The sequence below is a fragment of the Cucurbita pepo genome, chromosome 15, assembly GCF_057944985.1.
Source record: "Cucurbita pepo subsp. pepo isolate OVF chromosome 15, ASM5794498v1, whole genome shotgun sequence".
Classification (NCBI taxonomy): Eukaryota; Viridiplantae; Streptophyta; class Magnoliopsida; order Cucurbitales; family Cucurbitaceae; genus Cucurbita; species Cucurbita pepo.
The window spans coordinates 3,485,984-3,510,627 of NC_141812.1; the positions used below are offsets into that span (position 1 = coordinate 3,485,984).

The 24,644-nt window shown below is 37.8% G+C and overlaps 2 protein-coding genes across 2 annotated transcripts; both read right to left on the reverse strand.

The window, feature by feature from the left end:
* Positions 1-2,987: 2,987 nt before the first annotated feature.
* Positions 2,988-5,223, reverse strand: LOC111811138 (mogroside I-E synthase). Its single transcript, XM_023697880.2, has 2 exons — positions 4,512-5,223; positions 2,988-3,817 (listed from the first exon to the last, which is right to left on the reverse strand). Exons 1-2 carry the CDS (start codon positions 5,181-5,183, stop codon positions 3,092-3,094), a joined length of 1,398 nt encoding a protein of 465 aa, XP_023553648.2. The 5' UTR covers positions 5,184-5,223; the 3' UTR covers positions 2,988-3,091.
* A 727-nt stretch (positions 5,224-5,950) lies between these two features.
* LOC111811395 (T-complex protein 11) lies at positions 5,951-13,262 on the reverse strand. The gene is made up of 11 exons (XM_023698211.2): positions 12,842-13,262; positions 11,689-11,813; positions 10,884-11,328; positions 10,542-10,657; positions 9,211-9,979; positions 8,610-9,065; positions 8,175-8,363; positions 7,831-8,061; positions 7,035-7,383; positions 6,747-6,930; positions 5,951-6,656 (listed from the first exon to the last, which is right to left on the reverse strand). The coding sequence occupies exons 1-11, from the start codon at positions 13,088-13,090 to the stop codon at positions 6,161-6,163; spliced, it is 3,609 nt and encodes a 1,202-aa protein (XP_023553979.2). The 5' UTR covers positions 13,091-13,262; the 3' UTR covers positions 5,951-6,160.
* Between the last annotated feature and the right edge of the window lie 11,382 nt (positions 13,263-24,644).

The following is a 24,644-nucleotide window of genomic DNA, read 5'->3' on the forward strand; positions in this document are numbered from 1 at the left end:
TTTTCTGGTTTTTTTTTTTTTTTTTTTCCTCCCTCTTTTCTAATTTAAAAGGAAAGAGAGCACTTTGTATGTGTCGCTTTCCTAATCATAAGATAAGAGAGCACCCCTTCTCTCGAAGTCAACTCTCTTATAGACCTGAAAAATCGAGAGATACATATTAGTCATAGTTAGCAAAGACTAAAGTTGAACTCGTATCGAAACTATCGTAGATGCTTCTTTCTTAGTTTTGCCTCTTTTTGCCAACACCAACACTTCCTGTACGCTTTGTACGCTTTGAGGGACTGACCCTTCGGATCCCATTTTATTGGTCTTCTTTCCACTTGATAAATGTTGAATGTATAGCGCTCTTCCAATGTTTCAAAGTGTATATTATAAAATGTGAGTTTAGTTGACGATTAAACTAGAATAGAGAGTTTATAAGCTATTAGACTCGAGAGTAAACCTCAAACAGAAATGGAAAATAGGATTGAAAAGCTAATACTCTTATTTCAAATAGCATCACCACATAATAAATCACAACCTCCAAATCTAATAAAATAACAAATCTAGACTACAAATTGTTTGAACAATATAGTTTGAACAAATTTAAATCTAATAATAGCGAGTTCCGTTCAGGTTTATAACAAATTGGGTATGAATTCGAGATACAAATACAAACAAAATATAAAAGACCACAAAGTGCATGAACTAACAACTCGAGACAACCTCCTTTGTGACCATGCAGCTGAGGCCTTAAAGTTTTGAGTGGTTCTCTGGTTGCTCACAAACCCACTCTAAGTTTGAAGGTGGTTCCCCCATTTCTAGCATCGTGAGTCTATTAGACGATGTATCTTAGCTTGGTGGGAACTGAATTTACTTTTCTTTTGACTTAGTAAGCTTGCATGCTACAACAATGAATGATCAATATCTTGGGTTGAGGTGCGACCTTATCCTAACTTTTTGGACTATATAACAACATCTCTTCTTAACATCATTTGTGTAAGGTTAGTTGGCAACCCTGAACTAATCATTTGTGTAAGGTTAGTTGGCAACCCTGAACACAGTGCCTTAGTGTCACACTGAATCAGGGGGAACAACCTCGTGTGCCGAACAACCACTAAGTTTAGCCATGTGGTTTCACGTCCCTCTCAGATGGATTTATTGTATTGTGACCCTATTTAGGAAGCTCGTCGCCATTTCCACAATCACTAGGTGCACTCATCATGAGTCAACTACCTGTGTAGTCTCAAGTTCCCTCTTAGAACCAATTTACAAATTTGTGTCCTCAGCCTCTGACCTATTCTAAGTAACCCAAGTGGCAAAATGGTCATTTTGACCCATTCCTAAGGAGTGGTTAGCTGCTAAACCAAAGGAGAAATGAAGGAAAAAAAAGAAGGAAAAGGAAAAGAAATGGAGAAAGTTAGGGTTTGGAGGGGAGGAAGAGAGAAACTAAAACTTTCTCCAAACAATGGTTTAGAGACGGAATTTGGCTAAGAACTCTTCTCTCGTCGGCTTGGGGAGAACTAATCTGAACACTTGTGATATGAACCAAGAGACATCAATCATACAATATACTTTATTGAAGATGCGAAGAAAATGTTGTTGAAATTATCAAAAGATATTTCAAATCATGTCACATTGATGAAAAATGAAGTTTCATTATTATAAATTTTGGGTGGATTACAATTTAGAGTAATTTAGAGTTATTGTATTTCATTAATATATTTTAAGATTTTTTATTTACATAATAGTTAATTATGATCCTAAAGTAAGAATGTTATATCTCGTGTATGCCTTTAATAGTTTCATTTCGAGACGGGAGTAGACTGGAATAATATAGTAAAAGAAATATTTGTGCTCTTTAGCCAATGGCTAAATTTCTTTACAATTCTATGTAGTTTAGGTTCCACGTATATTCATTCAAGCTTGACATCATTAATCTTGCTTGTGGAGTGATTTGAATCTGAAATAAGTGTTGTTGCCTTAGATATTTAATCAACAAAGTAAGCTGAATTTTACTTGATTGGCTAACACTAAGACTAACTTACCACATCTATCAAAGAACAAATGTTGAGACATACTTACGAATATGTAGGAATCGACAAGACAATATGTGCAAGTTGTGAGACTAAAGGGAGAGCGAAAGAGAATTTTGTGTTTTCAAACCACGGAAGTAGAAATCCTATTTTTTGTTTTTTGAAACAAGCTCGAGCTCTCAAGAGTCTACGTTATGACAGATGTGAGTTAAAAAAAAAATATAAAAAAACTGAAAGTTCGTTCATAATTCTATGCATACTACAAATTGACAGATTTATGTAACAGTCTAGGCCCACAACTATCGAATATTGTCCTCTTTGCATTTTTTCTTTCGGGCTTTCCCTTAAGGTTTTTAAAACGCTTACTAGATAGAGATTTTCACGCTCTTATAAAAAATGCCCTTACAAAGAATGCTTCGTTATTCTCTCCAATCGATATGGGATCGTGCTAACACTCATTCCTCTCTCAAACCGATGTGAGATTTCTCAATCCACCCCCCTCCGAGGCTCATCGTCCTTGTTGGCAACCACTTGGAACCTGGCTATGATACCATTTGTAGTGGCTCAGCGTCCTTGCTGGTACTCGTTCCTCTCTCAGATCAATGTGGGATCTCTCAATCCACCCCCTTTTAGAGATCCCACATTTGTAACGGCCCCTTAAAATTATCCTCTTTAGACTTTCTCTTTCGAGTTTCCCCTTAAACCTGGCTCTGATACTATTTGTAATAGCCCAAGCCCACCGTTAACAAACATTATCCTCTTTAAACTTTCTCTCTCGAGCTTCCCCTTAAAAATTTTAAAACGCGATTACTAGGGAGAGGTTTCCACACCCTTATAAAGAATGTTTCACTTCTTCAACCGATATCCAACCGATGTGGGATCTCACAATTGATAATCATTCCTATTTCTTGTTTATGATCATTAAGAAAAGCCTTAAAAAAAAAAAAAAAAAAAAAAAAGAACAAGAACAAATAAATAAATAAATAAACCATTTCTAAACGAAGTTTATCACAAATTCACACATAGATCGATCGTTAAAAATTTCATCTTTGGACCAAAAACACGTAAAGGGTTAGTCATGTCTTCCTCATAAGTTGTTGAACAAAATGATAAATATTAATGTTGGAGGTCCCACCTTCATCCATGGCTTCTTTTGCCATTTCCCTCAACTTCCTCAAATTCTCTCTAATCTCATTACCATCTTCTTCCCCCATAACTTCATTAACACACATCTCTATCTCCTCCCTTCTACAAATTCCATCTTCCCCAATTCTCATCCTCTTCCCAATTCTCCACACATCCTCCACATACTTAGCGTTCGTCGGTTGGTCCGACCACAGCTCCATCGCCACCATCGCCACTCCCAAACACAACGCTTCGAGCGTCGAGTTCCACCCGCAGTGCGTAACGAAACATCCCACCGATCTATGAGCCAAAACTTGTACTTGTGTACACCATTTCACTATCAACCCTTTCTCAGTTGTCTCCTCCATGAAACTTGGAGGAAGCTTATGAATCTCAGATTCTCTCACAACCCACAAGAAGAATTTGTTGCTCAATTTTAGCCCCCATGCTAACTCCTCTATTTGCTCCTTTTTGACCTCCGCCATACTTCCGAACGACACGTAAACTACCGAGCTATCGTCTTTTGAATCGAGCCAACTCTTGGTGGAATCCGTGTTTGATTCGAGTAAACTCAGTCCATAGTAACGATTGTCTTGCAACGTTCCATCTAAATAGAAGGAGGGAAGCATTGGTCCAATGCTCTTGAATGGAAGCTGCCTTCTCATCCATTCACCTTCCTAGTACATTCAAAAAAACAAATCACGATCGAAATATATCGAAACAAGTAATCTTAAGCACTTAGTTTTTCAATTCTCTTTTGTGATTGTATTGTTGTGGAAGGAGCATACATCTCATTAGTATTTATAGTAGAGAAAACATTGACTAACTTTCTAAACTTTCTCCTCCAGTTAAGAACCATGAAGGGAGCGAGGACCCTGATTGAAAATCACTCCAAAAGATCAACCTAACCTAGCCCAATCTACTTAAACAACTTAAAGACTTGACCCTGTTTGAAAGAAGAAGAAAGTCGACCTTGTAGAGAAGCAGATAGGAGAGGTAGCCTACAGACTCAAGCGATCAGCTCGGTAAAAACTCACCCCATATTCTATGTGAGTCAGTTGACTTCGATTAAACTAGACCGACTTTGAGAAGAATGTGCCCACGAGGGCACTACCAGAAGAATTAATTTAGAATATCATAGTTGACTCCATCATAGACGGGACGGGACGACCATAACTCACTACACTAACAATCTTCTTAATTAAAGCATAGGTCTAAAAATACAAAACTTGGTCCACAATTCGGTAACTACTATCAATGCTACCGTGGTTGCTTTATAATTAGTAACTTATTCTACTAAAGTCTACTAACTAAGGTTACTCCATAAGTTAGTAACTTGTTCCACTAGCTCAAGTTTATTAGCCTATTTACCTGCGGTTCCAAAGAATCGAAAGTGTTGATGAAGATCCAGTCATCATCGTTCAACCGCGAGAATTGATCGGTGGCGAGGGAGAGGAGAAATGGGTATTTCGAAGGATCGAAAATGAACGATGGAAGATCGTATGGCTGAAGAACAGGAAATCCATGATCGAAACAAACAGAGCTTTGTTGCAATGGAACATTTATCCATTCTTTGTGGACATTATAATAAATTGCATTAACACAAAAGGACTGAGTGAAGAACACAGCAGGAAGAACCCCAAGCTCTTTAACAACGTCATGAATCCATGGCAACATAGAGTCATACACGACGCAAGCAACTCGATCGCTGCCATTTTCATGCCGAGCAATGAGTTCTATGAGATGTAAACGTATGGAAGTTTGGATCCGTTCCCAAATGGCTTTGGGAGTCTCGGCGTCGGTACCGTCGTAGGGTAATACAGATACTTGTTGAAGGGTGACTGAAGTCGGTAGGTCGATGGCGGCGACGTTGGTGAAGACGGCGAGGAACGTTACTGTGAGACCGCGATAAGTGAGGTGCTTGGAGAATTGGAGAAGTGGGTTTATGTGGCCTTGGGTTGGCGTTGGAACCACTACTATATGAACTCTTCTACCTTCTTTATCTTCATTTCCATGGCTTCCCATGAGTCTTATCTTTTGCATTTGGATTCCAATGTGACTCAAAGTTGAAATATAAAGCTGTCCTTACTTGGGATTGTAAAGATAAGGTTTGGAATTATTGGTTGTTCCACTAAAGAACATGATAGCTATAGATGCTCTTATGACTTTATGTTCGGTGACAATTCGACAATCACTTTTTGTTTTAATGGAACATCATTTCAAGGTGAGATTGAAATCCACTTTATTGAATTTTGAACACGTATGGGCAAAATTCTAATGCTATTGGATAGGAACGAGTGATCGTACGTAATGGTATAAAATTGTCCATTTTGAGTATATATGCTATTATGGCTTTACTTTTTCATCTTCGATTCTTCGTCTCATTCTTTCTCGCACTAGACTTGCTACTCACCGTTTTTGCTACTCATTGTCTTCATCTTCTCACTATCTTCTTCTTTCATTCTTCTCTGCCCACCTCACGACTCACTTCACCGATATTAACGTGAAAAAGAGTCTTTTGAATGGTTTATATATATGTCATGACCCATGCCTAGGATTCGGATCAGGTTTCAAAATCTAGATTTGACATTCTCGTGCATTTCCTGCAACATGATCACGTTTCCTACTTCTCGCTTTTTATTAGTCTTTTAATTCGGCTTTCTCATGCACCCCTAATCGTGTCATAAGCTCGTTAGGACTAAGACTTAGAACGAGCAACTTCACTTTTTAAGGTCGTCGGATCAAGCCGGCCCAACGATTGGCCCCTTAAAAGAGTAAACCAACTTAACCTTGTGCAAGTCAGTCCAATTAGAAGACTAATAAATACACCTTTATTATTAACACCAGGTCACATTACACAGTCCATTAATTACACCAAACCATCTTTACAACATCATCTCTAAACACTACACAGTCACAGACACAAACAACACAATTCTTTCCTTCTTTTTACACACTACTTTATATACAACAAATGTGGTTTCTTCTTTCTTTACACCTATTATATCCCCATTTCTTCTTCATATTTCACAGTCAATCAAATTAACCAAATCAACGTACCATGCTTCATGAACGTTAACTGATACATTGGCTGCCTCTACTAAAACTACGGCAGCTTTCACCATCCGTTCCGTTAGCACTGCCCCTCCGACTTGCCGGAGAGCCATTTCTGCTAATCTTCTTCCGGTCCCTCCGCTTCCTCCTAGAACAACTCCTCTCGCTCCCAAGTAAATCGCACGCGACACCTTTTCAAACACGGCGTCCCCCGCCTGCAAGCATTTCCTTATCATCCGACTCACAACCACGCTCTGTGATTGAAGCACCTCTACCTCTGCTGCATTGCCATCTCCTGTGAATTTAACTATTGTTTCGGTAATTTCTTCGCTTCCTGCATTTTCGTCTCGGTCTAACATGTTTGAAAGCTGTTGAGCGCAATTCGAAACTGCAGCTTCTATGTCTGTAGTTGTCATTGTTGAACTTCCATGGCTCAGGAGGATCTGCCGGCAAACAAGTATGCTGCAAAAACAAAAGGCAAATGTCATTATAACAGGATGAAAAATTCCTGTTCTCAACCCTTTTCGATTCAAGTTACGACCCCCACTCTACCTTGTTGTTATGACGATTAGTTTCTGAACTTCGGATTGAACGAATCTTATCCGATGAAGGTTAAGACTAAATGTTTCTGGTACTACTTCTTGTGTTACGCCAGCCACACCAGTAACTAACTTCAGAAGTCCAAGCCTGATAGCTATATCCAATTCTCGTCCACCGCATTCGGGTTGTTCGTTATCTAATGAGAAACAAATAAACAGCCAAAAAGTGAAATCAGGTTCTAACTTGGGTATAATTGGGATCCTAAAGAAAAAACGAATGGATGGATTCAGTTGTCATCACCTGCAGTTTCTCTGGCAGTATTATAAGTCTGTTGGCCTGAATTCCCCGGGCGAGCAATACTTCCACCGGTTCTTAGAGGGGTCGATGGAATACGGTTACAACCCTGCAATGATCCCTCAGAAACTACAGACGATGATAATACCAAATTTTTGTGTTCTTCCCACTCCTGGTTTTTGCAATGCCATACAGATGACAGCCATTGCATTGTTTTTGGCAGATTGGCATTGGCATCAGATGAGACCCCATATCGGTTAGCAAAAGCTTTTCTAAGATAATCAAAACCATGGGATCCGGTTAATATAGGCTTCAAGATTTCTATACGAGCTTTGCTTATCTCTTGCTTGAGCACCTGCAATTGAAGTGCAATAGTTAACTTTTGCGGCTACAATTTGACTTAACAAAACAACTTCGACTTTAGTATCAATCGAACAGGTACGGCTAAGATAAAGGTCTGGTCTATTCATAATCCCTATTCAAATTGCTTGTTTGACTGATTTAGAGAGTTTGGACGGGAGAAGAGGCTTTGATGACGAAATGAAGGTACAAAGTGGATTTCTTATGGCCCTCCCAATAGATAATTTTTTTGCTATACGAGAATAAACAATAACCACTTTTATAGAATATTAGCATGCGTTTGGAAAACGGAAAACTGGTTTGATTCATTTTTCACATAGGGAAGCATAAAAGGAAAGCGGCCTCTTACCTTCCCTGAGAGATTATGTATCAAATAAAAAACATTTTAATCTCTCCAATCGAAAGAGCTAAGGGAGAAGAAATTAAAAAGCACGGAACGAACCTGAATCTGCTCCAGGACAAATTGCAGACCTCTAATCAAGGCAATCTCGCTTGGATTCTTCGACTTATCTTCAGTATGACGACATATCTCAGTTAACTCTCGAAATAAACTCTCGTAACTAGCCTTCAGCTGACTCTCTTTTGAAGGAGAGGAGAGCTTCTGCAATGTGACAAATGAAAACTCCAAAATCCTCCCAAGGTAGTCCATATCCATGTTCCCTGACTTGAGTATCTTCCAAAGGACAGAAAATGAAAAGAAAAATATAAATCTATATATATATATATATAAAGATTTCAAAGATACAAATTTCAGCAGTATCCAAGCATGAGTATGATGATTAATACCTGAGAAAGAAAGTCTATGTCAAAGGCTTCAGTAATCTGCTGTTTCCAGCTCTCTGGAGCCATATTGCAAAGTTCATCCTGGACCTCTCTCACAAGCTGAACCACCCGATCGTAGTTGGGCTCTTCTTGTTTCAAGGATTCCATGACGCCGTCCCAGAAGGCCTTCTGCATTGTTTCTCTCAACTTTACCTGAAAAGGACGAACAGAGAAGGTGAACACGTTTTAAGAGAAAAATAACAGGTTGAGTGTATGAGATAAGGCCCTTAGAGAAAAATAACAGGTTGAGTGTATGAGATAAGGCCCTTAGAGAAAAATAACAGGTTGAGTGTATGAGATAAGGCCCTTAGAGAAGATTTGCATATCTTAGATATAAGCAGATAAAGACGATAAAAACTGATTTCTAAAGATCACAAAAATCAGAAAAAACGTGCGAACCTGGATACTGTTTCGATCTTCTTCAATCATGTCCAAACTGTCAGAAAATGGATGTTGCTGGTGGAGAAACTCATTTACTAAAAGTTCATTTTCAGTGGTCAAGTCTCCAACAGACCTTAACTGACCTTCAGGAATGCTTCTACTAGATTCAGATAATTCATTTGGTTTAGCCATCATTTGATCTTCCCTGAACAAAGAACGGACTACATGAGCTGGCCTCTTGACATACTTGTCCTCATTGCTCCCGACATCTGATCTTGAAACGGAAGGACCGTCTGAGTTGGATATAGGCGAAGATATAAACTGTGTAACTGGTGAACTCAGAGGGCTTCCATTTTCTTTAGACTGAAAGTACTTAAATCGTGTTTCAGATAAAGCTTTTTCCATACGCTCAATCCCAGCATCTCCATTAAGGTTCTGAACCTTTTCTCTTAAAAGTTTCTGATCATCAGAGACCTGTTTGACAAATACCCGTTAGAATATACGATTCCTAGATGTGCAGCAGTCAAAACTACAATTACCTGACGTTTAACAATGTTAGAATATACAAATCCTTGTCAATTTTTAAATGTAAACTTCCAATAAAGAAGACAAGCTTAACCTGCTTCTGGATGGCTTTCATATCATGCGTAAGAGCATTATCTCCTCCATCTGATAACTTGCAAGTTTGGAGCATAGACAATTCAAGATGACAAGCAGCTCTCACCAAATCCTCTTCTAAGGCTCGTGCATCCTTCACCTTCCACGCTACGAAGCAATTTAGGTAAGAACACCATGCTTTATCGAATGCAGCAAGCTGAGATCTGAAGGACCACTGTTTTGGTGAAGATTCTGATTCATCATCTGAACTCTGAATTGGCCCTTCCAAAATAATCTTTATCAATAGTTCAAACTCATTGACAAACTCTTTTGCAGTCTTGGCCAGAGCAATCTCACGTTCTCCCTGACTACGAAGAACAGCATCAGGATGACCCAGTATCATATAAGCACAAAGGACCACTCTAACTGGATATCTGGATGGTTTAGAAATACTTTTAGGCACCTCCCTAATAACTTTACTTGTATTTCTGCTCCTTGAAGAACTTGGACTAGACCTCCTTTTAGGAGAAGCAACTCGCATGAGGAGGTGATCAATATTTTCAAAATTAGATGGATAACTTGTAGCAGCAACAGCCTTAGCAACTTTCAAGCGGCTTTCAAGCCGATCAAGTAATGCTTTAACAGTTTGGAGAGTAGAACTTGATTCAATCAGAACAGCAAACTGCTCAAAAGGCATTGACTTGACAGATTTTCCATTAATTTTTAAGGAATTGTATGCTTCAGTCAATGTTAACGTAGTCCTCCTCAATTTAAGAAATCTCCTCCAGCACCTAAAGGAGAAAAATACAGTTTCATTTCAAGGGAATATATTTCTTAATTCATCAATAGAACCATATTTAAAGGCATATGCAGTATGATTATTAGTCTCTATTAAGGATGGAAAAAGAAATGTTCCACTCTCTGATTCAGCAGGCAAAACTAAGAGACATGATGCTGATTTAACCTCAGATTAAGACTAGCAAGAACTATCCCCAAATCTCCAATCCCCAAGCAAAGGAGCAAAGAACAATAGTAATGATACTAAATAAGAAGTATTGAGGATAACATATATCAACCTGTAATAGAAAGAATGTAGAAGCAGATAATATTTTATTGTATCAAGTTTATATAGAACCCAAACCGTAAAGTAATCAAATTATACAAGGGTTCTATCTTTAGAAGCAGAGACGGGGAAGCATGGTCAATCATCCTCAAAGAAATTTAAATTTAGCATGAAGACATAAAGTTTATCTTACAGCATAAATAGAAATATGAAAGCGAAGTAACAGTAGAAAAACATTTCGGATAATTAATTCATACTTGAATCTTGAAAGCAGGGAAGAGTTAAAATACCTTGCTAATTTTCGGGATAGGATGTCAGCCTGTTTGTGCATCCTAATTCTAGTCACTCGAGTAGCTATATTTGGCCTTACTCTCTGCCTCAAGAATTCTGCTCTCTTTCTCTTTGCCTAATGATCCACCAAACATCACAAGGATGAGAATGATACTTGACAAACCCAAGAAATGTGATCAGAACTAAATCAGTGGGAAAAAGCAGAATCCACTGTGACTAACTACTTTACTTCCAAATGAAATCTCATGATCTACCAAAACATAGAAAGAATGAGAATGATACTCATAAATCCAAGGCATGCGACTGGCTATTGTAATTCCAATTGAAATAAACATGCATACCCTTTGCATTCGATCTTCCAACTTATCCCTCATTTCCCTCCTCTCAAGCTCACGCTGTTGAGATACAGACTTAGCCACATGTCGAGCCTGCAACACTCGAGCTCGTGCCCTTTTTATCTCTGCTTCCAACAAACTCAGCCGTTTTTTCTCAGCAGCTGCACGTTTCTGAGAAATTGCAGCACGCACTCGCTCCTTGTACTTATTTTCCCAAGCCATCTTTCTTACCAATGACATAGATGACCTTTCCATCAGTGAGGCCCTTCGTTGCCTGTAAGCCTTCAGCATAAGCATTCTATTGGCCTCAGCTTGTTGCGCCCGAGTTGCAACTTCTTTCCCAAGCTTCTGACGCTCTTTCTCTTTACGTATCTCCACAACAGTTTTAGCAACTTGTCGTACCTCATCCAACAAAGAAAGACGCTTCTGAGAATGAGCCAATATGCTCAACCTGTCATATTAAGATCACCAACTTAGTTTGAAAAGCCTACAGTGTATGATGCATCAGCATTATCACTCTAGAAGAAATAATATTATGGAGACCACAATTAAAACCATGGAAGTTGTCATCAATGGATAAATAAATATCACAAAGATTCCCATGATTAACACAGAAAAAGAATCTTTCAATTATCGCGAATTATAACCTCATCACTATTTAAATCAGTCCAAATAATCTGAACTTGAATTCAGAAGAAGAGCCACAGAATATACGGCTTTCATATGATGATCTCAGATATATGGATTGCCAATGACTTTTCCATTAAGCACAAGTACTAATAAAATTCTGAGAAAATATTTATAAGTTCACCTCTTCTGCTCTGCAGCCAGGAGTTTTGCTTCAAGCCGCTGTCCAAGGTTTCCCTCCTGAGAAGAAAAATGTGAGGGATTTTTCGGCTTCGGTCGAGCCTTGCTGGACAACTTCTCATAGTGTTGCTGCACTCAATAAATAAAGAAGAATTAACAAAAGCAGTTGGTCTAAAGTTTCCCAGCAAAAGTACAAAGCACCCTGCCTCTTGTATCACCCCACCCCCCGGAAAAAGGAAAAGGGAAGAAAAGGAATCGGTATAATTAATTGAGTAAAGAAGACAAGTATTGAAAATCAAACGTAAAATGGAAATAAGACTCTGACAATAAAAAAATATGATTAGCGAAAACAAGACAAACACATAATTGCTGTGCATTCTTTCTTCTGCTATACCGTTGTCAAATTCCCTCCAGCCAGCAGTTTGAAGGGAAACCGAAGCAGATTAATCAACAACAAGAAAATTTCCTTCTAAACACACAGGACAAAGAAAACATAACTTCATTTTCGAAAGAAGAAAAAAGGAAAAGCGGAAGTCAGAAGAAAGCTTATGTGAGAGAAAGGAACCGACCAAACCACCCCAAAAAGGGGAAGGAACCAACCATTCCTACCGACCGTCCAAAACCAAAGAATGAAGAAAAAAAAGTACCACTAAAACTCCAGATATGGGGAGAAGAAATTAGAAAACAAAAGACGGGCGATTGATGAGAAAATAATTAGCAAGAATCATACGGAACTCCGATCAAAGGACTCCAGGAGGGCCATGCAGTCTTCTAAGATAATATTTCAAAACTAAATTATACAACAGATTAAGAGGAAAAACGGATAAAAGTTGAAATCGATAAAAAAAAAAAAACACCCAAATTAAACATGAAAGCGAACTGTTCAAGATACCAAAAAAAAAAAAAAAAACAATGAAAGTCACTCTTATTAAGTTAACGTAAAAAGAAAACAAAATCCTTGATTAGTGCGACGTTAAAGAACAAAAGTCCCAACCACTCAATATCAATCGGCAAGATGAAACGGAAGAAACACTTGAATTTAGAATCCAGGCAATAAACAACAAACTAAAAAATCCAGCACGTCCAGTACGCAAAAACCAAAGGAAAAGAAAGAAACAAGAAAGAACAATTTGAAAGAGTAGGAATAGATTAAGGACCTGACGACGAAGATCAGCATGACGAAGCTTAGCCTCAATTTCCTCCACAGTACTGGGAGACTTACACTCCACAAGAAGTCTCTGACGAAGCCGCTTCGGAATTCTCGGTGGTGGAGAAGAAGAAGAAGAAGAAGAAGAAGAAGAAGAAGAAGAAGAGGAAGGAAGGAGACCATCACCGGACGAAAGGTCCACCAATATCCCCATCCCGCCTCTCTCCGTCTGAAAAGGCGTATCAACTCCTGCTTCCATGAACAGCTACGATGATAAGAATCAGAAGAATCAGGAAGGCGGCGTCGGCGGTGGCGGAGAGGAGGGCGATCAGAATTAGGAGAGGATGAGAATTTTGCAGGAGTAGGAAGGAAAAAAGAGGAGAAGAAAAATGGGGAAACGGAATTGGGATTGCGAATCAGGAAAGCGTGTGTGTTTTTTATTTATATTTATATATATATATATATATTTTTTTTTTTATAATTTTAATTTAGTTATATATATATATATACACGAATAAACAGTCGTCTTTGTTGAGGAGTGTCAACTTTTCCAACCTGGGCCTTCCATTTCACGCCACGTCACCCCCTGACCCCAACGGTAATCTTTTTTATATTCTCTTAACCCAAACCCATTTGTATCACTTTTGACTTTCTCATTTCTTCCAACCACCGGTATTACCCAAAGTCATCGTTAGTAGATATTGTTCAAGCCTTTGTAACGGTCTAAGTCCATCGCTAGCAGATATTGTCCATTTTGACCTATTACGTATCACTGTCAGTCTCTGTTAGGGAGAGGTTTCCACATCCTTTACAAGGAATGTTTCGTTCTCCTCTCGAACTAATGTTGGATCTCACAATCCATCCTCCTTGGGGGCTCAACGTTCTCGTTCACACACTGCTTAGTGTCTGTTTGACCCGTTACATATCGCTGTTAGCATCACGGTTTAAACATACGTCTGTTAGGGAGAGATTTTCGTACCCTTACAAGGAATGATTCGTTCTCCTCTCGAACTGATGTAGGATCTCACAATCCACCCTCCTTGGGGGCTCAACATTCTCGTTCGCATACCGCTTAGTGTCTGTTTGACCCGTTACGTATCGCTGTTGGCCTCACGATTTAAACACACGTCTGTTAAGGAGAGATTTTCATACCCTTATAAGGAATGCTTCGTTCCTCTCTCCAATTGATGTAGGATCTCACAATCCACCCTCCTTGGGGGCTCAACGTTCTCGTTCGCACACCGCTTAGTGTCTGTTTGACCCGTTACGTATCGCTGTTAGCCTCACGATTTAAACACACGTTTGTTAGGGAGAGATTTTCATACCCTTATAAGGAATACTTCGTTCCCCTCTCCAACTGATGTAGGATCTCACAATCCACCCCTCTTAGGAGCTCAACATTCTCATTAGCACACCGCTTAGATATTGTCTGATTTAACCCGTTACGTATCACTGTTAGCCTCACGGTTTAAACACACGTCTGTTAGGGAGAGATTTTCATACCCTTATAAGGAATGCTTCGTTCCCCTCTCCAACTGATGTAGGATCTCATAATCCACCCTCTTTGGGGGCTCAACGTTCTCGTTCGCACACCGCTTAGTGTCTGTTTGACCAGTTACGTATCGCTGTTGGCCTCACGATTTAAACACACGTCTGTTAGGGAGAGATTTTCATACCCTTATAAGGAATGCTTCGTTCCCCTCTCCAACTGATGTAGGATCTCACAATCCACCCTCTTTGGGGGCTCAACGTTCTCGTTCGCACACCGCTTAGTGTCTGTTTGACCAGTTACGTATCGCTGTTGGCCTCACGATTTAAACACACGTCTGTTAGGGAGAGATTTTCATACCCTTATAAGGAATGCTTCGTTCCTCTCTCCAATTGATGTAGGATCTCACAATCCACCCTCCTTGGGGGCTCAACGTTCTCGTTCGCACACCGCTTAGTGTCTGTTTGACCCGTTACGTATCGCTGTTAGCCTCACGATTTAAACACACGTTTGTTAGGGAGAGATTTTCATACCCTTATAAGGAATACTTCGTTCCCCTCTCCAATTGATGTAGGATCTCACAATCCACCCCTCTTAGGAGCTCAACATTCTCATTAGCACACCGCTTAGATATTGTCTGATTTAACCCGTTACGTATCACTGTTAGCCTCACGGTTTAAACACACGTCTGTTAGGGAGAGATTTTCATACCCTTATAAAGAATGCTTTGTTACCCTCTCCAATTGATCTAAGATCTCACAATCCACCCTCCTTAGGGGCTCAACATTCTCATTAGCACACCGCTTAGATATTGTCTGATTTAACCGTTACGTATCGTTATTAGCCTCACGATTTAAACACACGTCTGTTAGAGAGAGGTTTCCATACCATTATAAAGAATGTTTCGTTCTCCTCTCCAACTGATATAGGATCTCACAGTCATATTTGTTTAGTTTTAAAACTTTTTATTGGATGTTAGAGACACCTATTTAATCCGTGAAAGTGGTCCCATACATTGGAGTCAAACCGCTCCAAACAAGGCAAGAAATCTCTTACAAAACAAAGAATATGGGAGAAAGTCAACAGAGATTACCCCAACATGACAAATATTATATTCCACAAATTATGTTGATAAAACATTTCAATGTTTTTTTCTTATAAAATATTATTTTTAATTATGATGATATTTTATATTTTATATTTGTTAATATGAATTAAACCTTCAAAATTCAAAATTTTTATATTTGTTAATATATTTTTAAAAGTGATGGGAGAATAAATAATAAAAAGTAATCATAAAATTAAATAAAATAAATATACCTAAAATCTTAAGCAAAAATATATATTTTAAAATTAACAATAAATTCAATTAATTTAGATATCTAACTCAGTCCAGTACTGTATGAATTAGATTAGATTTAGTAGATCGAGTTTTTTGAACAACCTTAAAATAAAAAATTATTAATTCGAGAATATGAACAATAATACATTACAAATACGCTCCAATGATGATTAAGTTATTATTATATTTTCTTCTTGAAAATATATTCGATAAACGTTTATTAGATTTAAAATTTTAATAAGTTATAAATAATTTTATAATTATTTTATTTTTTAAAATTACAAATTCCCAAAATCACGCACAAAAAAGATTGTGAAGTTAAAAGAACAAACATCCAGCCTTCTCTCACTCACTCCCCATGTGCTATCATTCTTGTCAATCCTTCCTATTCCCTTAAATTTCGCTTCATATTATAAAGTTTCATGCTTTAATATTGCATCAAAAGTCAACGATATCACTTATCGCCCAATTATTAGTTTAGCCATTCGATCGAGCGGGATCACCTACGTTAGCCCATGCTTTGAATGGCTTTCCTACGCCTTTGGGTGGATCTCGTGGTGAGTTTTACTCATATATATGTCCTAAAGTCTCGTAATTAATTATTTAATTTTGTATTATTTATTTTATGAAAAATTCAAGGTTTTTAGCACTATTGATACAGTTCACTTTGTTATTGCGGCAAACAATTTGATCCAAATAGTTCATGTGTAGACATGTGAGTGAGGATATCGTGTATAAAATTGAACCAAATATTTAATTTTTTTAATAAATTTGTTAATTGAGAAGATCAATATTTCACAAGATGATCATATGCAACTCGACTTTAGTCTTAGGCTTGTCCTTTGATTTTTCAGGGTGAAAATCAAGATGCTTTTAGGGACGACTTGAACCATAGGATCTCTCGTTCACTTGTTCATTAGAGAATCAACGATACATAAGGTAAAGATGTAATTATAAGGGTAAAATAGACTTTTAAATATGTAATTATAAGGGTAAAACAGACTTTTAAAGAGTTGTAATTATGAACTATTCGTGAAAGATTGACTTGCATGATTATGACTCATCAATTTTATAAATAAACACTATAGATTTCATACACACCGACCCACACTCAAGACTTCAATGATTATGACTGTTAGACGAACACGACTCTCCACAATGGTATGATATTGTCCACTGTGAGAATAAGCTCTCATGGCTTTGCTTTGGACTTCCCCAAAAGGCCTCATCCACATGGAGATAGTATTCCTTGATTATAAACTCATGATCATTCCCTAAATTAGCCGATGTGGGACTTTCATTCAACACCTCCCCTCGAACAAAGTATGCCTTACCTTAATCGAGACTCGACTCCTTTTCTTTTGGAGTCCTAGTCATTTTTTACTATGCCTTCGAGGAGCCTCGCCTCCTTTTCTTTTTGGAGTCCTTTATTCGACATTTGAGGATTCTATTGACATGACTAAAGTTTAGGGCATGACTCTGATACCATGTTAGATGAACACGACTCTCTACAATGGTATGATATTAAAGACCTCACAACAATAGGGAACGTGACGTTTTGATAGATAAGAAATTAATGTGTGGAGAGTCTTAGTCATTGTGGAGAGTCGTGTTCGTCTAACAATGACAACCTTAAACGAGTCTTAGAAAGGAAAAAAAAACATGAATAGATCATTTTTCATGCCTACATGAATCATAATCCGAGAGAAAACATTAAAATGGAGATAGTCAAAACGAAAAATCAATCATGGAATAGAATTGAAGTGGCTTTTCAATCATTTTTTTTTTTTTTTTTTTTTTTTTTTTTTTTTTGTCTCCCATTCGAAATAGTCATCGTTGTTCCCATTGCCCACTAACCACCCCACTTGTCTCATGCCCACATTAATGAATGAATAGATTTGTACAAAAAGGGTAAAGAGGCCTAAGTACAAAATCGAGGGAGAACGGGTCAAACCCAGACCAATACTCGAAGTCTTCGAGCCTTCAAAGAAAGTTTTGGTCGCTTCCTAATCTCCAAGAGTTTTCAAGTTTTGAAGTCTTCTGATCTTCAAAGAATCTTCGATTCTAAGAATTTCAGAGAATCTCGGGTCTTCAAGAGCTTCAGAGAGTTTTAAGATCTTCTGTTTATAGAGCTTTTCATGATATACCGTGGCCTTAGAGTTTAATAACTTCTCCATGATTTTGAGCATAACTATTTTGAATTTGTTATCGATTTAGAAATAAAGACGTGACAATTTATGATTGGTCAAACATATTCATTCAATCATACATTATATAATGAATAGAAGCAACATGAAAATGGCATTGTCAAAGGGAATAGAGAATAGTCGACGCATTCATTATTCTATTCCCAAATTTATGATGTCACGCATTGGTTGGGGAGGAAAACAAAACACCATTTATAAGGGTGTGAAACCTTCTCCTAGCAGACGCGTTTTAAAGCCTTGAGGGGAAGCCCAAAAGGGAAAGCCCGAAAAGGTCAATATTTGCTAGCGGTGGGCCTGGGTCGTTACAAATAATATCAGAGCCAGACACCGGACGATGTGCCAGCTTTCTCGCTCTTCCCCGAAGAGGGTAGACACGAGGTGGTGTATGAGTAAGGACGCTAGGCCCCGAAGGAGAGTGGATTTGGGTGCGGTCCCACATCGATTGGAGGAAGGAAAGAGTACCAGCGAGGACACTGGGTCCCGAAGGGGGTGGATTGTCTCGGGGCTAGATTGTGATGTCCCACGTCTCTTTAGCCCCTAATTATCACATTTTGGGTATCTTTCTTTGTGATTTGATGTTTTCCTTTTTTTTTTTTTTTTTTTGATGCACATCTTTCTCTAATTTACTTTTTGCTCGTGGCTACAAATGTTAGATAATATCATTATTTTAATCAAAATCATTATATCCAATTGCTTAACCTATGAATGGACGCTACAAATTTCAACCAAAAATAATATCTAATTTACTTGTAACATTATTATATGTGGAAAAAACATTTTTTTTGAAAAAACATCAAATAATGAATATTGTACGAAGAAAACTCTCGAAGTTAGGATCAAAAGTTCTAATTAAACAAACTAAAAAAACGAAGTATAGAAAAATTAGGAGTGTTCATATGACTTGATAAGTCGACCCAGACTATCCAATCAAAACCATGAAAGTTGAATTAGATTGAATTTTTGGAAAATAAAAAATTTGGGTCGGTTTGCAGATTGATTTTTTATTTATTTATTGAGTCAACCTAATCAACTCGAAAATAGGGTTACAACCGAACCCAGTCGTGCTCTACTTCAAACTTATTATAAAAATAAATAATATTTGATATTTGTAATTGATATTAGTGATATTTGATATTTGGGTTTATGAGATTTTATTTCTTAACGTAACATGTACGGTTGAGTAGAATTTTTTTAAATAATTGAAAAACACAATTTGACAATCAAAACCAACCTAACCCGAAAATAGAGAATTGGGTTGGGTTGGGTTGCTCGTATCACCAACCCAATCAACTCAAAATTTCAAGTTTGTCCAAAAAAATTCTCCAACCCAACTCGTATATACTTTTTATGAAAAATCTCTGGTTAAGTCACACTTATTTAATTTATTTTATAATCATTTGATTAACAAATTTATGGTTTTCAAATTCACTTTATTTTTACTTTTTACCTTAAAAAGAAAATTAATTGTCACTAATTATCATAAAATATGTAAATCTAATTATTACATAAGACTTTTTTTTTTTTTTTTTTTTAAGCTTTATCAATAAATTAAAAAAAAAAAAAAAACAAGTGGTAGGTATTGAGTTTGGACATTGGTGGGGCCCTTCATCTGAAAAAGTGGAGTATGGGTGGACCCCACGGAATGTAGAGACTTAGGAGGGGCAATTAAGTCTTTTCATCCGAGTACTTTCCAACGCCTACTTGGACGACGTCGCTTCACGCCTCGCTGTCGTATCTTTACACAAACCAATTCACGCCATTCGAAACAGTCTTTGTCTTTATTTACAATCCGACGCAATACGTAACATCAACGTCACTCGCGCGACTAAAAGTTTTACTCCACTCGCTTTCTTGAACCGTCGTCTTTCGGATTTGTACACGCGTCAGATTCCCTGTGGTTATTCAGAAATTGGGGCTTCAATTGCGTTGGAGTGGAGCGTGGTTTTTTTTGTCTTTGCCTTCTGACTTACTGCCACGTGTACTTTCCACGTCAGCTTTTTTCTTTTTTTTTTTTGGATAAATTCAGAATTCCCACAAAAAAATTTAATAATGTGTGGATGATAATAACTAATTCTGTTTTTTTTATAAATATTATAAGTAAATTTAAAAAAAATTAATTTATTCTCTTCCATGTATTGCATTAACGTACATTAATATATTTAGTGATTAATGTATCAAACTATTCATGTATCTAATTATCACGATCCATATTCTGACGCTTCGTATCATAGATCGTAACATAGACATGCATACAAACACTAGAAAGTATGATAAATACATTCATAACGTGTGTATATATATATATATATAAAGGACTAAGGGACTTCGTTTATGGTTTGATCATAAACAAATTGTTCATTAGAAGATCAATGATATTCAAACTTACAAGCAACTGTAATTATTAACAACTTACAAGCAACTCCAGAAAAAACGATTTGCTTAGAATAATTATATTAATGGACACAACTTGTCATATACTATAAGAGTGCAACTCTAGGTCTACAGTGATATGACATATAGTTAATGAATAAAATTGATTAATTAAATAGTTTATTTAATTAATTTTGCATCATTAGACCTTATAACCAATAGATCTAGATCATAATAATACTAAAAGAATTAATTTAGTTGAAAGAAATATGATTTAAATAAGATATATCTTAATATATTAGATATTAAAGTATATTAGTAAAAAAGAATTAACTTTGCTTTGGATTTCCAAAAGGCCTCGTCACAATGGAGATAGTATTATTTGATTATAAATCCATGATCATTTCTTAAATTAGTCGTTGTGGGACTTTCATCCACCAACAATATCAAGGAAGACCTCGAGGGAAGAACTTCATTGTTGGACTACACTAAAGATGCTTGTGAACTGTGGTTTCTAGTTTCTACAAAGGCAGAATCTTTACTCTTATATTAAACGTTTTCTTTCATTTCTTAATAAAATCAAACTGGTTTCAATGCTTCGAGAACAAGAATGAATAGTTCATTCCCTTTAGTTAAGGGTATCTTAACAGTTTATACTTAAATTTTTGAACCAGCATCGGGGTCATTCATAATCTAGGAGCACTAAAATTCAATTCTCTCTTATGTGAGTACTCGATTCATTAGTAACATCTTGACATGATATTTATGAAACTATTTTAGTACTCTAATCTTATCTTAGCTCTCTTGTTTAAGCTTTATTATGAGTGTGTAGCCTAACAAAACTCTTCGTATATAGTTTAGAGTACTAAGTTGACTTACTAAGTGAGTATTAGTATCTAGACATGTAAATCTCTAACATGCAAATCATACTACTGATATCAATACTTACTTTAGCCATGCGTATTCTAGCTATATAAGACAAACATGCTTGTAAGTTGATAAATCCTAGCGATTCCTATAAGTACCTATTTCACGATAAGAAGACTTTTCCAGCTTAGCCGGTGGCAGCAATCAACTTACCTGATTAAACATTGATGGTCCCTTTTGCTATTTGCCATGTGAAAGCCCACATAACTTGCCTTTGTTTCGATGTTTATCCCAAAACCGTTTGTGGGTTGAGTTAGTCTGTAGTCTGTTTCATACATTTTTTTAGATTCAATCTAATTACTTGAGCGGTAAATTTTTTTCAATATAAACAACAATGCTTAAATAATGAATCGAATCGAACCTAACACAACGAATGAGTTGATTGGAGTTATTTAGGTCATTTATTCAAATAAAATAAATCTTCATATAGATAAAAATGTTAGTTAATAGGGTATCTATTTAGCTATTTTCAAATATTTAATTAAGATTTGCGACTCAATTTGATTTTTGAAAAATTTCTTTTAAAACAGTTAAAAATTATTATAAAGAACGACCAAGAATGAATAATAAATAAATAATTTTATCATATTTTAAAATTAACAATAAATCTGAGCCGATTCGGTTCAACTCTATAACGTATGTTTATAAAAAAAAAAAAAAAAATCGACCCATCGTCGTCAGAGTCCGAGAATTCTGGCGAGGCATCGGAGTTCTCATGCAACGCTTGGGAGAAGTGCAGTGTCACAATTGCACTTTTGATGGCAGCAGACTTGTGATTGTGCGGCACTCACTTCCAGCAACAAGTGAGTTAAGCCAATTCGTTCTTGCGCCGTCTACAGGCAAGTGACATATGCTCAAGCCTCTGGTCCCGATTCAAGGAGAAAGTTTTAGAAAACGGGGACAAAGAGAGATTTCAAAAGAGAGGTTTTGAAAGCAAGAGTTGAGAAATTGAAATTGGTGTTATATATGGAGGCAAAAAGGCAACAACAACTGCTCACAGTATATAACTATTGGTAGGGAGAAGTTGACAACTAGTCATATCCGCCTATAGTACATTTTGAGGCATTTCATGTCTGGCAAACCTAGACATGATTTTGCCGAAACGTCATACTCCCTTAGAAATACAAAAGTAAAACATTACAACATGGAAAAACATAAAGGGTTTGGCTTGGCATGGACATGCGGCCATGGGCTACACGCCCTAGATGAGCATCACTGTAATATCCTCCCCCACCTAATTGGTTGATGTCCTTGCCAATTGACAATTTTCAAACCTGGTGATGTGGGTTGCGGCGGAGTCGAGACCTTCGGCGCGTTCCCAGCCTGTTTTTCTGTAGGGAGGTTCTTCCATTTGACAAGGAATTCGCAAATCCTCCGTATAGGTCTTCCTACCTTCCTAACCCGGTCAACCAGGATTGCCTCTACTTCTTTGATGTCTTTTGTTTTCAGACCGATGCTCGGTCTGGTGGTTGCATTTTGCCGATCGTCGTTTGGATCGGATGATAGGGCTTCAGGTTACTCACATGAATTACTAGGTGGATTTTCATCCATGTGCGTAACGCAACTCTGTAAGAAGTAGCCCCAATCTTTTTGAGAACTTCAATCGGGCCTTCATATATTCGAACAAGTCTTTGGTCCTTTCGACTGTGGAATCTGATCTGATCTGTTCTGGTCTTTGGTCCTTGCCCACTTCTTCATGTGTTTGGAAGTTTTTTCCAAATATGCTCGGGCTATATCTGTTGTCTACTTCCATTCTCTGATGAAGTTCTGAGCTTGAGGGTTCTTTCCTGCATAAGAATGATCAATAATATGTGGCAAGGCCGGTTGTCATCCACTTACGATTTCGAAGGGGCTCTTTCCCTTAGACGAACTCGTTTGGCAATTGAAACAGAACTGAGCGACATCCAGAAGTTGTACCTAGTTCTTCTGACAAGCGTCGACGAAGTGACGTAAGTATTCCTTGAGCAAGCAGTTGAACCGTTCTGTCTGTTCATCGATTTAGGGATGGTAGCTGGAGGAGATGTTTAAAGTCATTCCCAAGAGGGCGAATAGCTAAGTCAAGAATTTTCCAATGAATCTACCATCACTATCGCTGACAATGCTCGACGAAATGACCCATAGCTTCACAATATGTTTGAAAAATAGTTGGGCTGTTAGTTCGATCGAGCATATTTTAGGGATGGGAACGAACGTTGCGTACTTCGAGAATCGGTCTATGATGACCAAGATGGCTTCATACTCACCGACTTTTGGGAGGTGTGTTATAAAGTCTAGAGACACACTTTTTCAAGGACTTGTTGGCACGGGTAGAGGTTCCAAGAGTCTCGAGATTTTGGCTTTCTCGACTTTGTCCTGTTGGTAGGTGAGGCACGTCTTGTCGTCACGCATATTTGGCCAAAAATACCCCTTTTTGATTAAGGCATAAGTTCGTTGCCATCTAGGGTGTCTGGCCCATAAAATATCGTGGCATTCTTGGATGAGCTTCTTCCTTAGTTCTCTTGTTCTTTGGAGATATAATTTGTTTTCTTTTGTCATTAGAAGGTCTCCTCGACCTAAAACTGTCGTGTCTTCCCAGCTTTGGCTAGTTCAACGACGAGTTTGACCGATGGGTCTTGGAGTAAATGTTCTTATATGATGTCGTGGATCATCCATCGATCTTACTTGAGTGAATATGGGCTAACATGCATAGGGCCGCTTGTTTGCCCTTCCGATTCAGTGTGTCAGCTACTTGGTTGCTCTTTCGTGTTTTGTGTTCAAATTTGAAGTCGAATTCGACTAACGACTCTTACCACTGAGCTTGTTTTTCCGTCAACTTCGGTTGATCAAAGAAGTGGCAAATGACACTATTGTCCGTCTTCACCACGAAGTACGATCCCAAGAGGTACTGTCTCCAGACTTATAGACAATGTACAACAGCTAACATCTCTTTTTCGGAGACCGTGTACCTCCTTTCTACGTCATTGAGCTTTTGACTTTCATAAGCGATGGGGTAAACTTCTTGGATAAGGACACCGCCTAGGGAAAAGTCGGAAGCATCCGTCTCTACTTCAAATGGCATAGAAACATCCACCAATCCGAGGGCAGGACCCCTCGTCATGGTTGTCTTCAGATCTTCGAAGGCCATTTGACATTCATTTGACCACGACCAAGGGTAGTCTTTCTTTAGAAGTTCTGTTAATGGGGCGGCTCGTCGTGAAAACCCTTCGACGAACTGCCTATAATAGTTTGCAATCTCAGGAAGGACTGTACATTGGATACTAAAGTAGGAGTTTTCTACTCTTGGATAGCTTGTATCTTGTCGCTATCCATACTGATCTACCCACAACTGATGACATGTCCAAGGAAGTTGATGCATGTTTTTTGGAAGGCACATTTTTCTTCCTTGACATATAACTGGTTCTGCCACAGCTTGTCGAACACTAGCTTTAGGTGCATCTTGTGCTCTTCTAGGGTTGCGTTGTATACGACTATGTCGTCG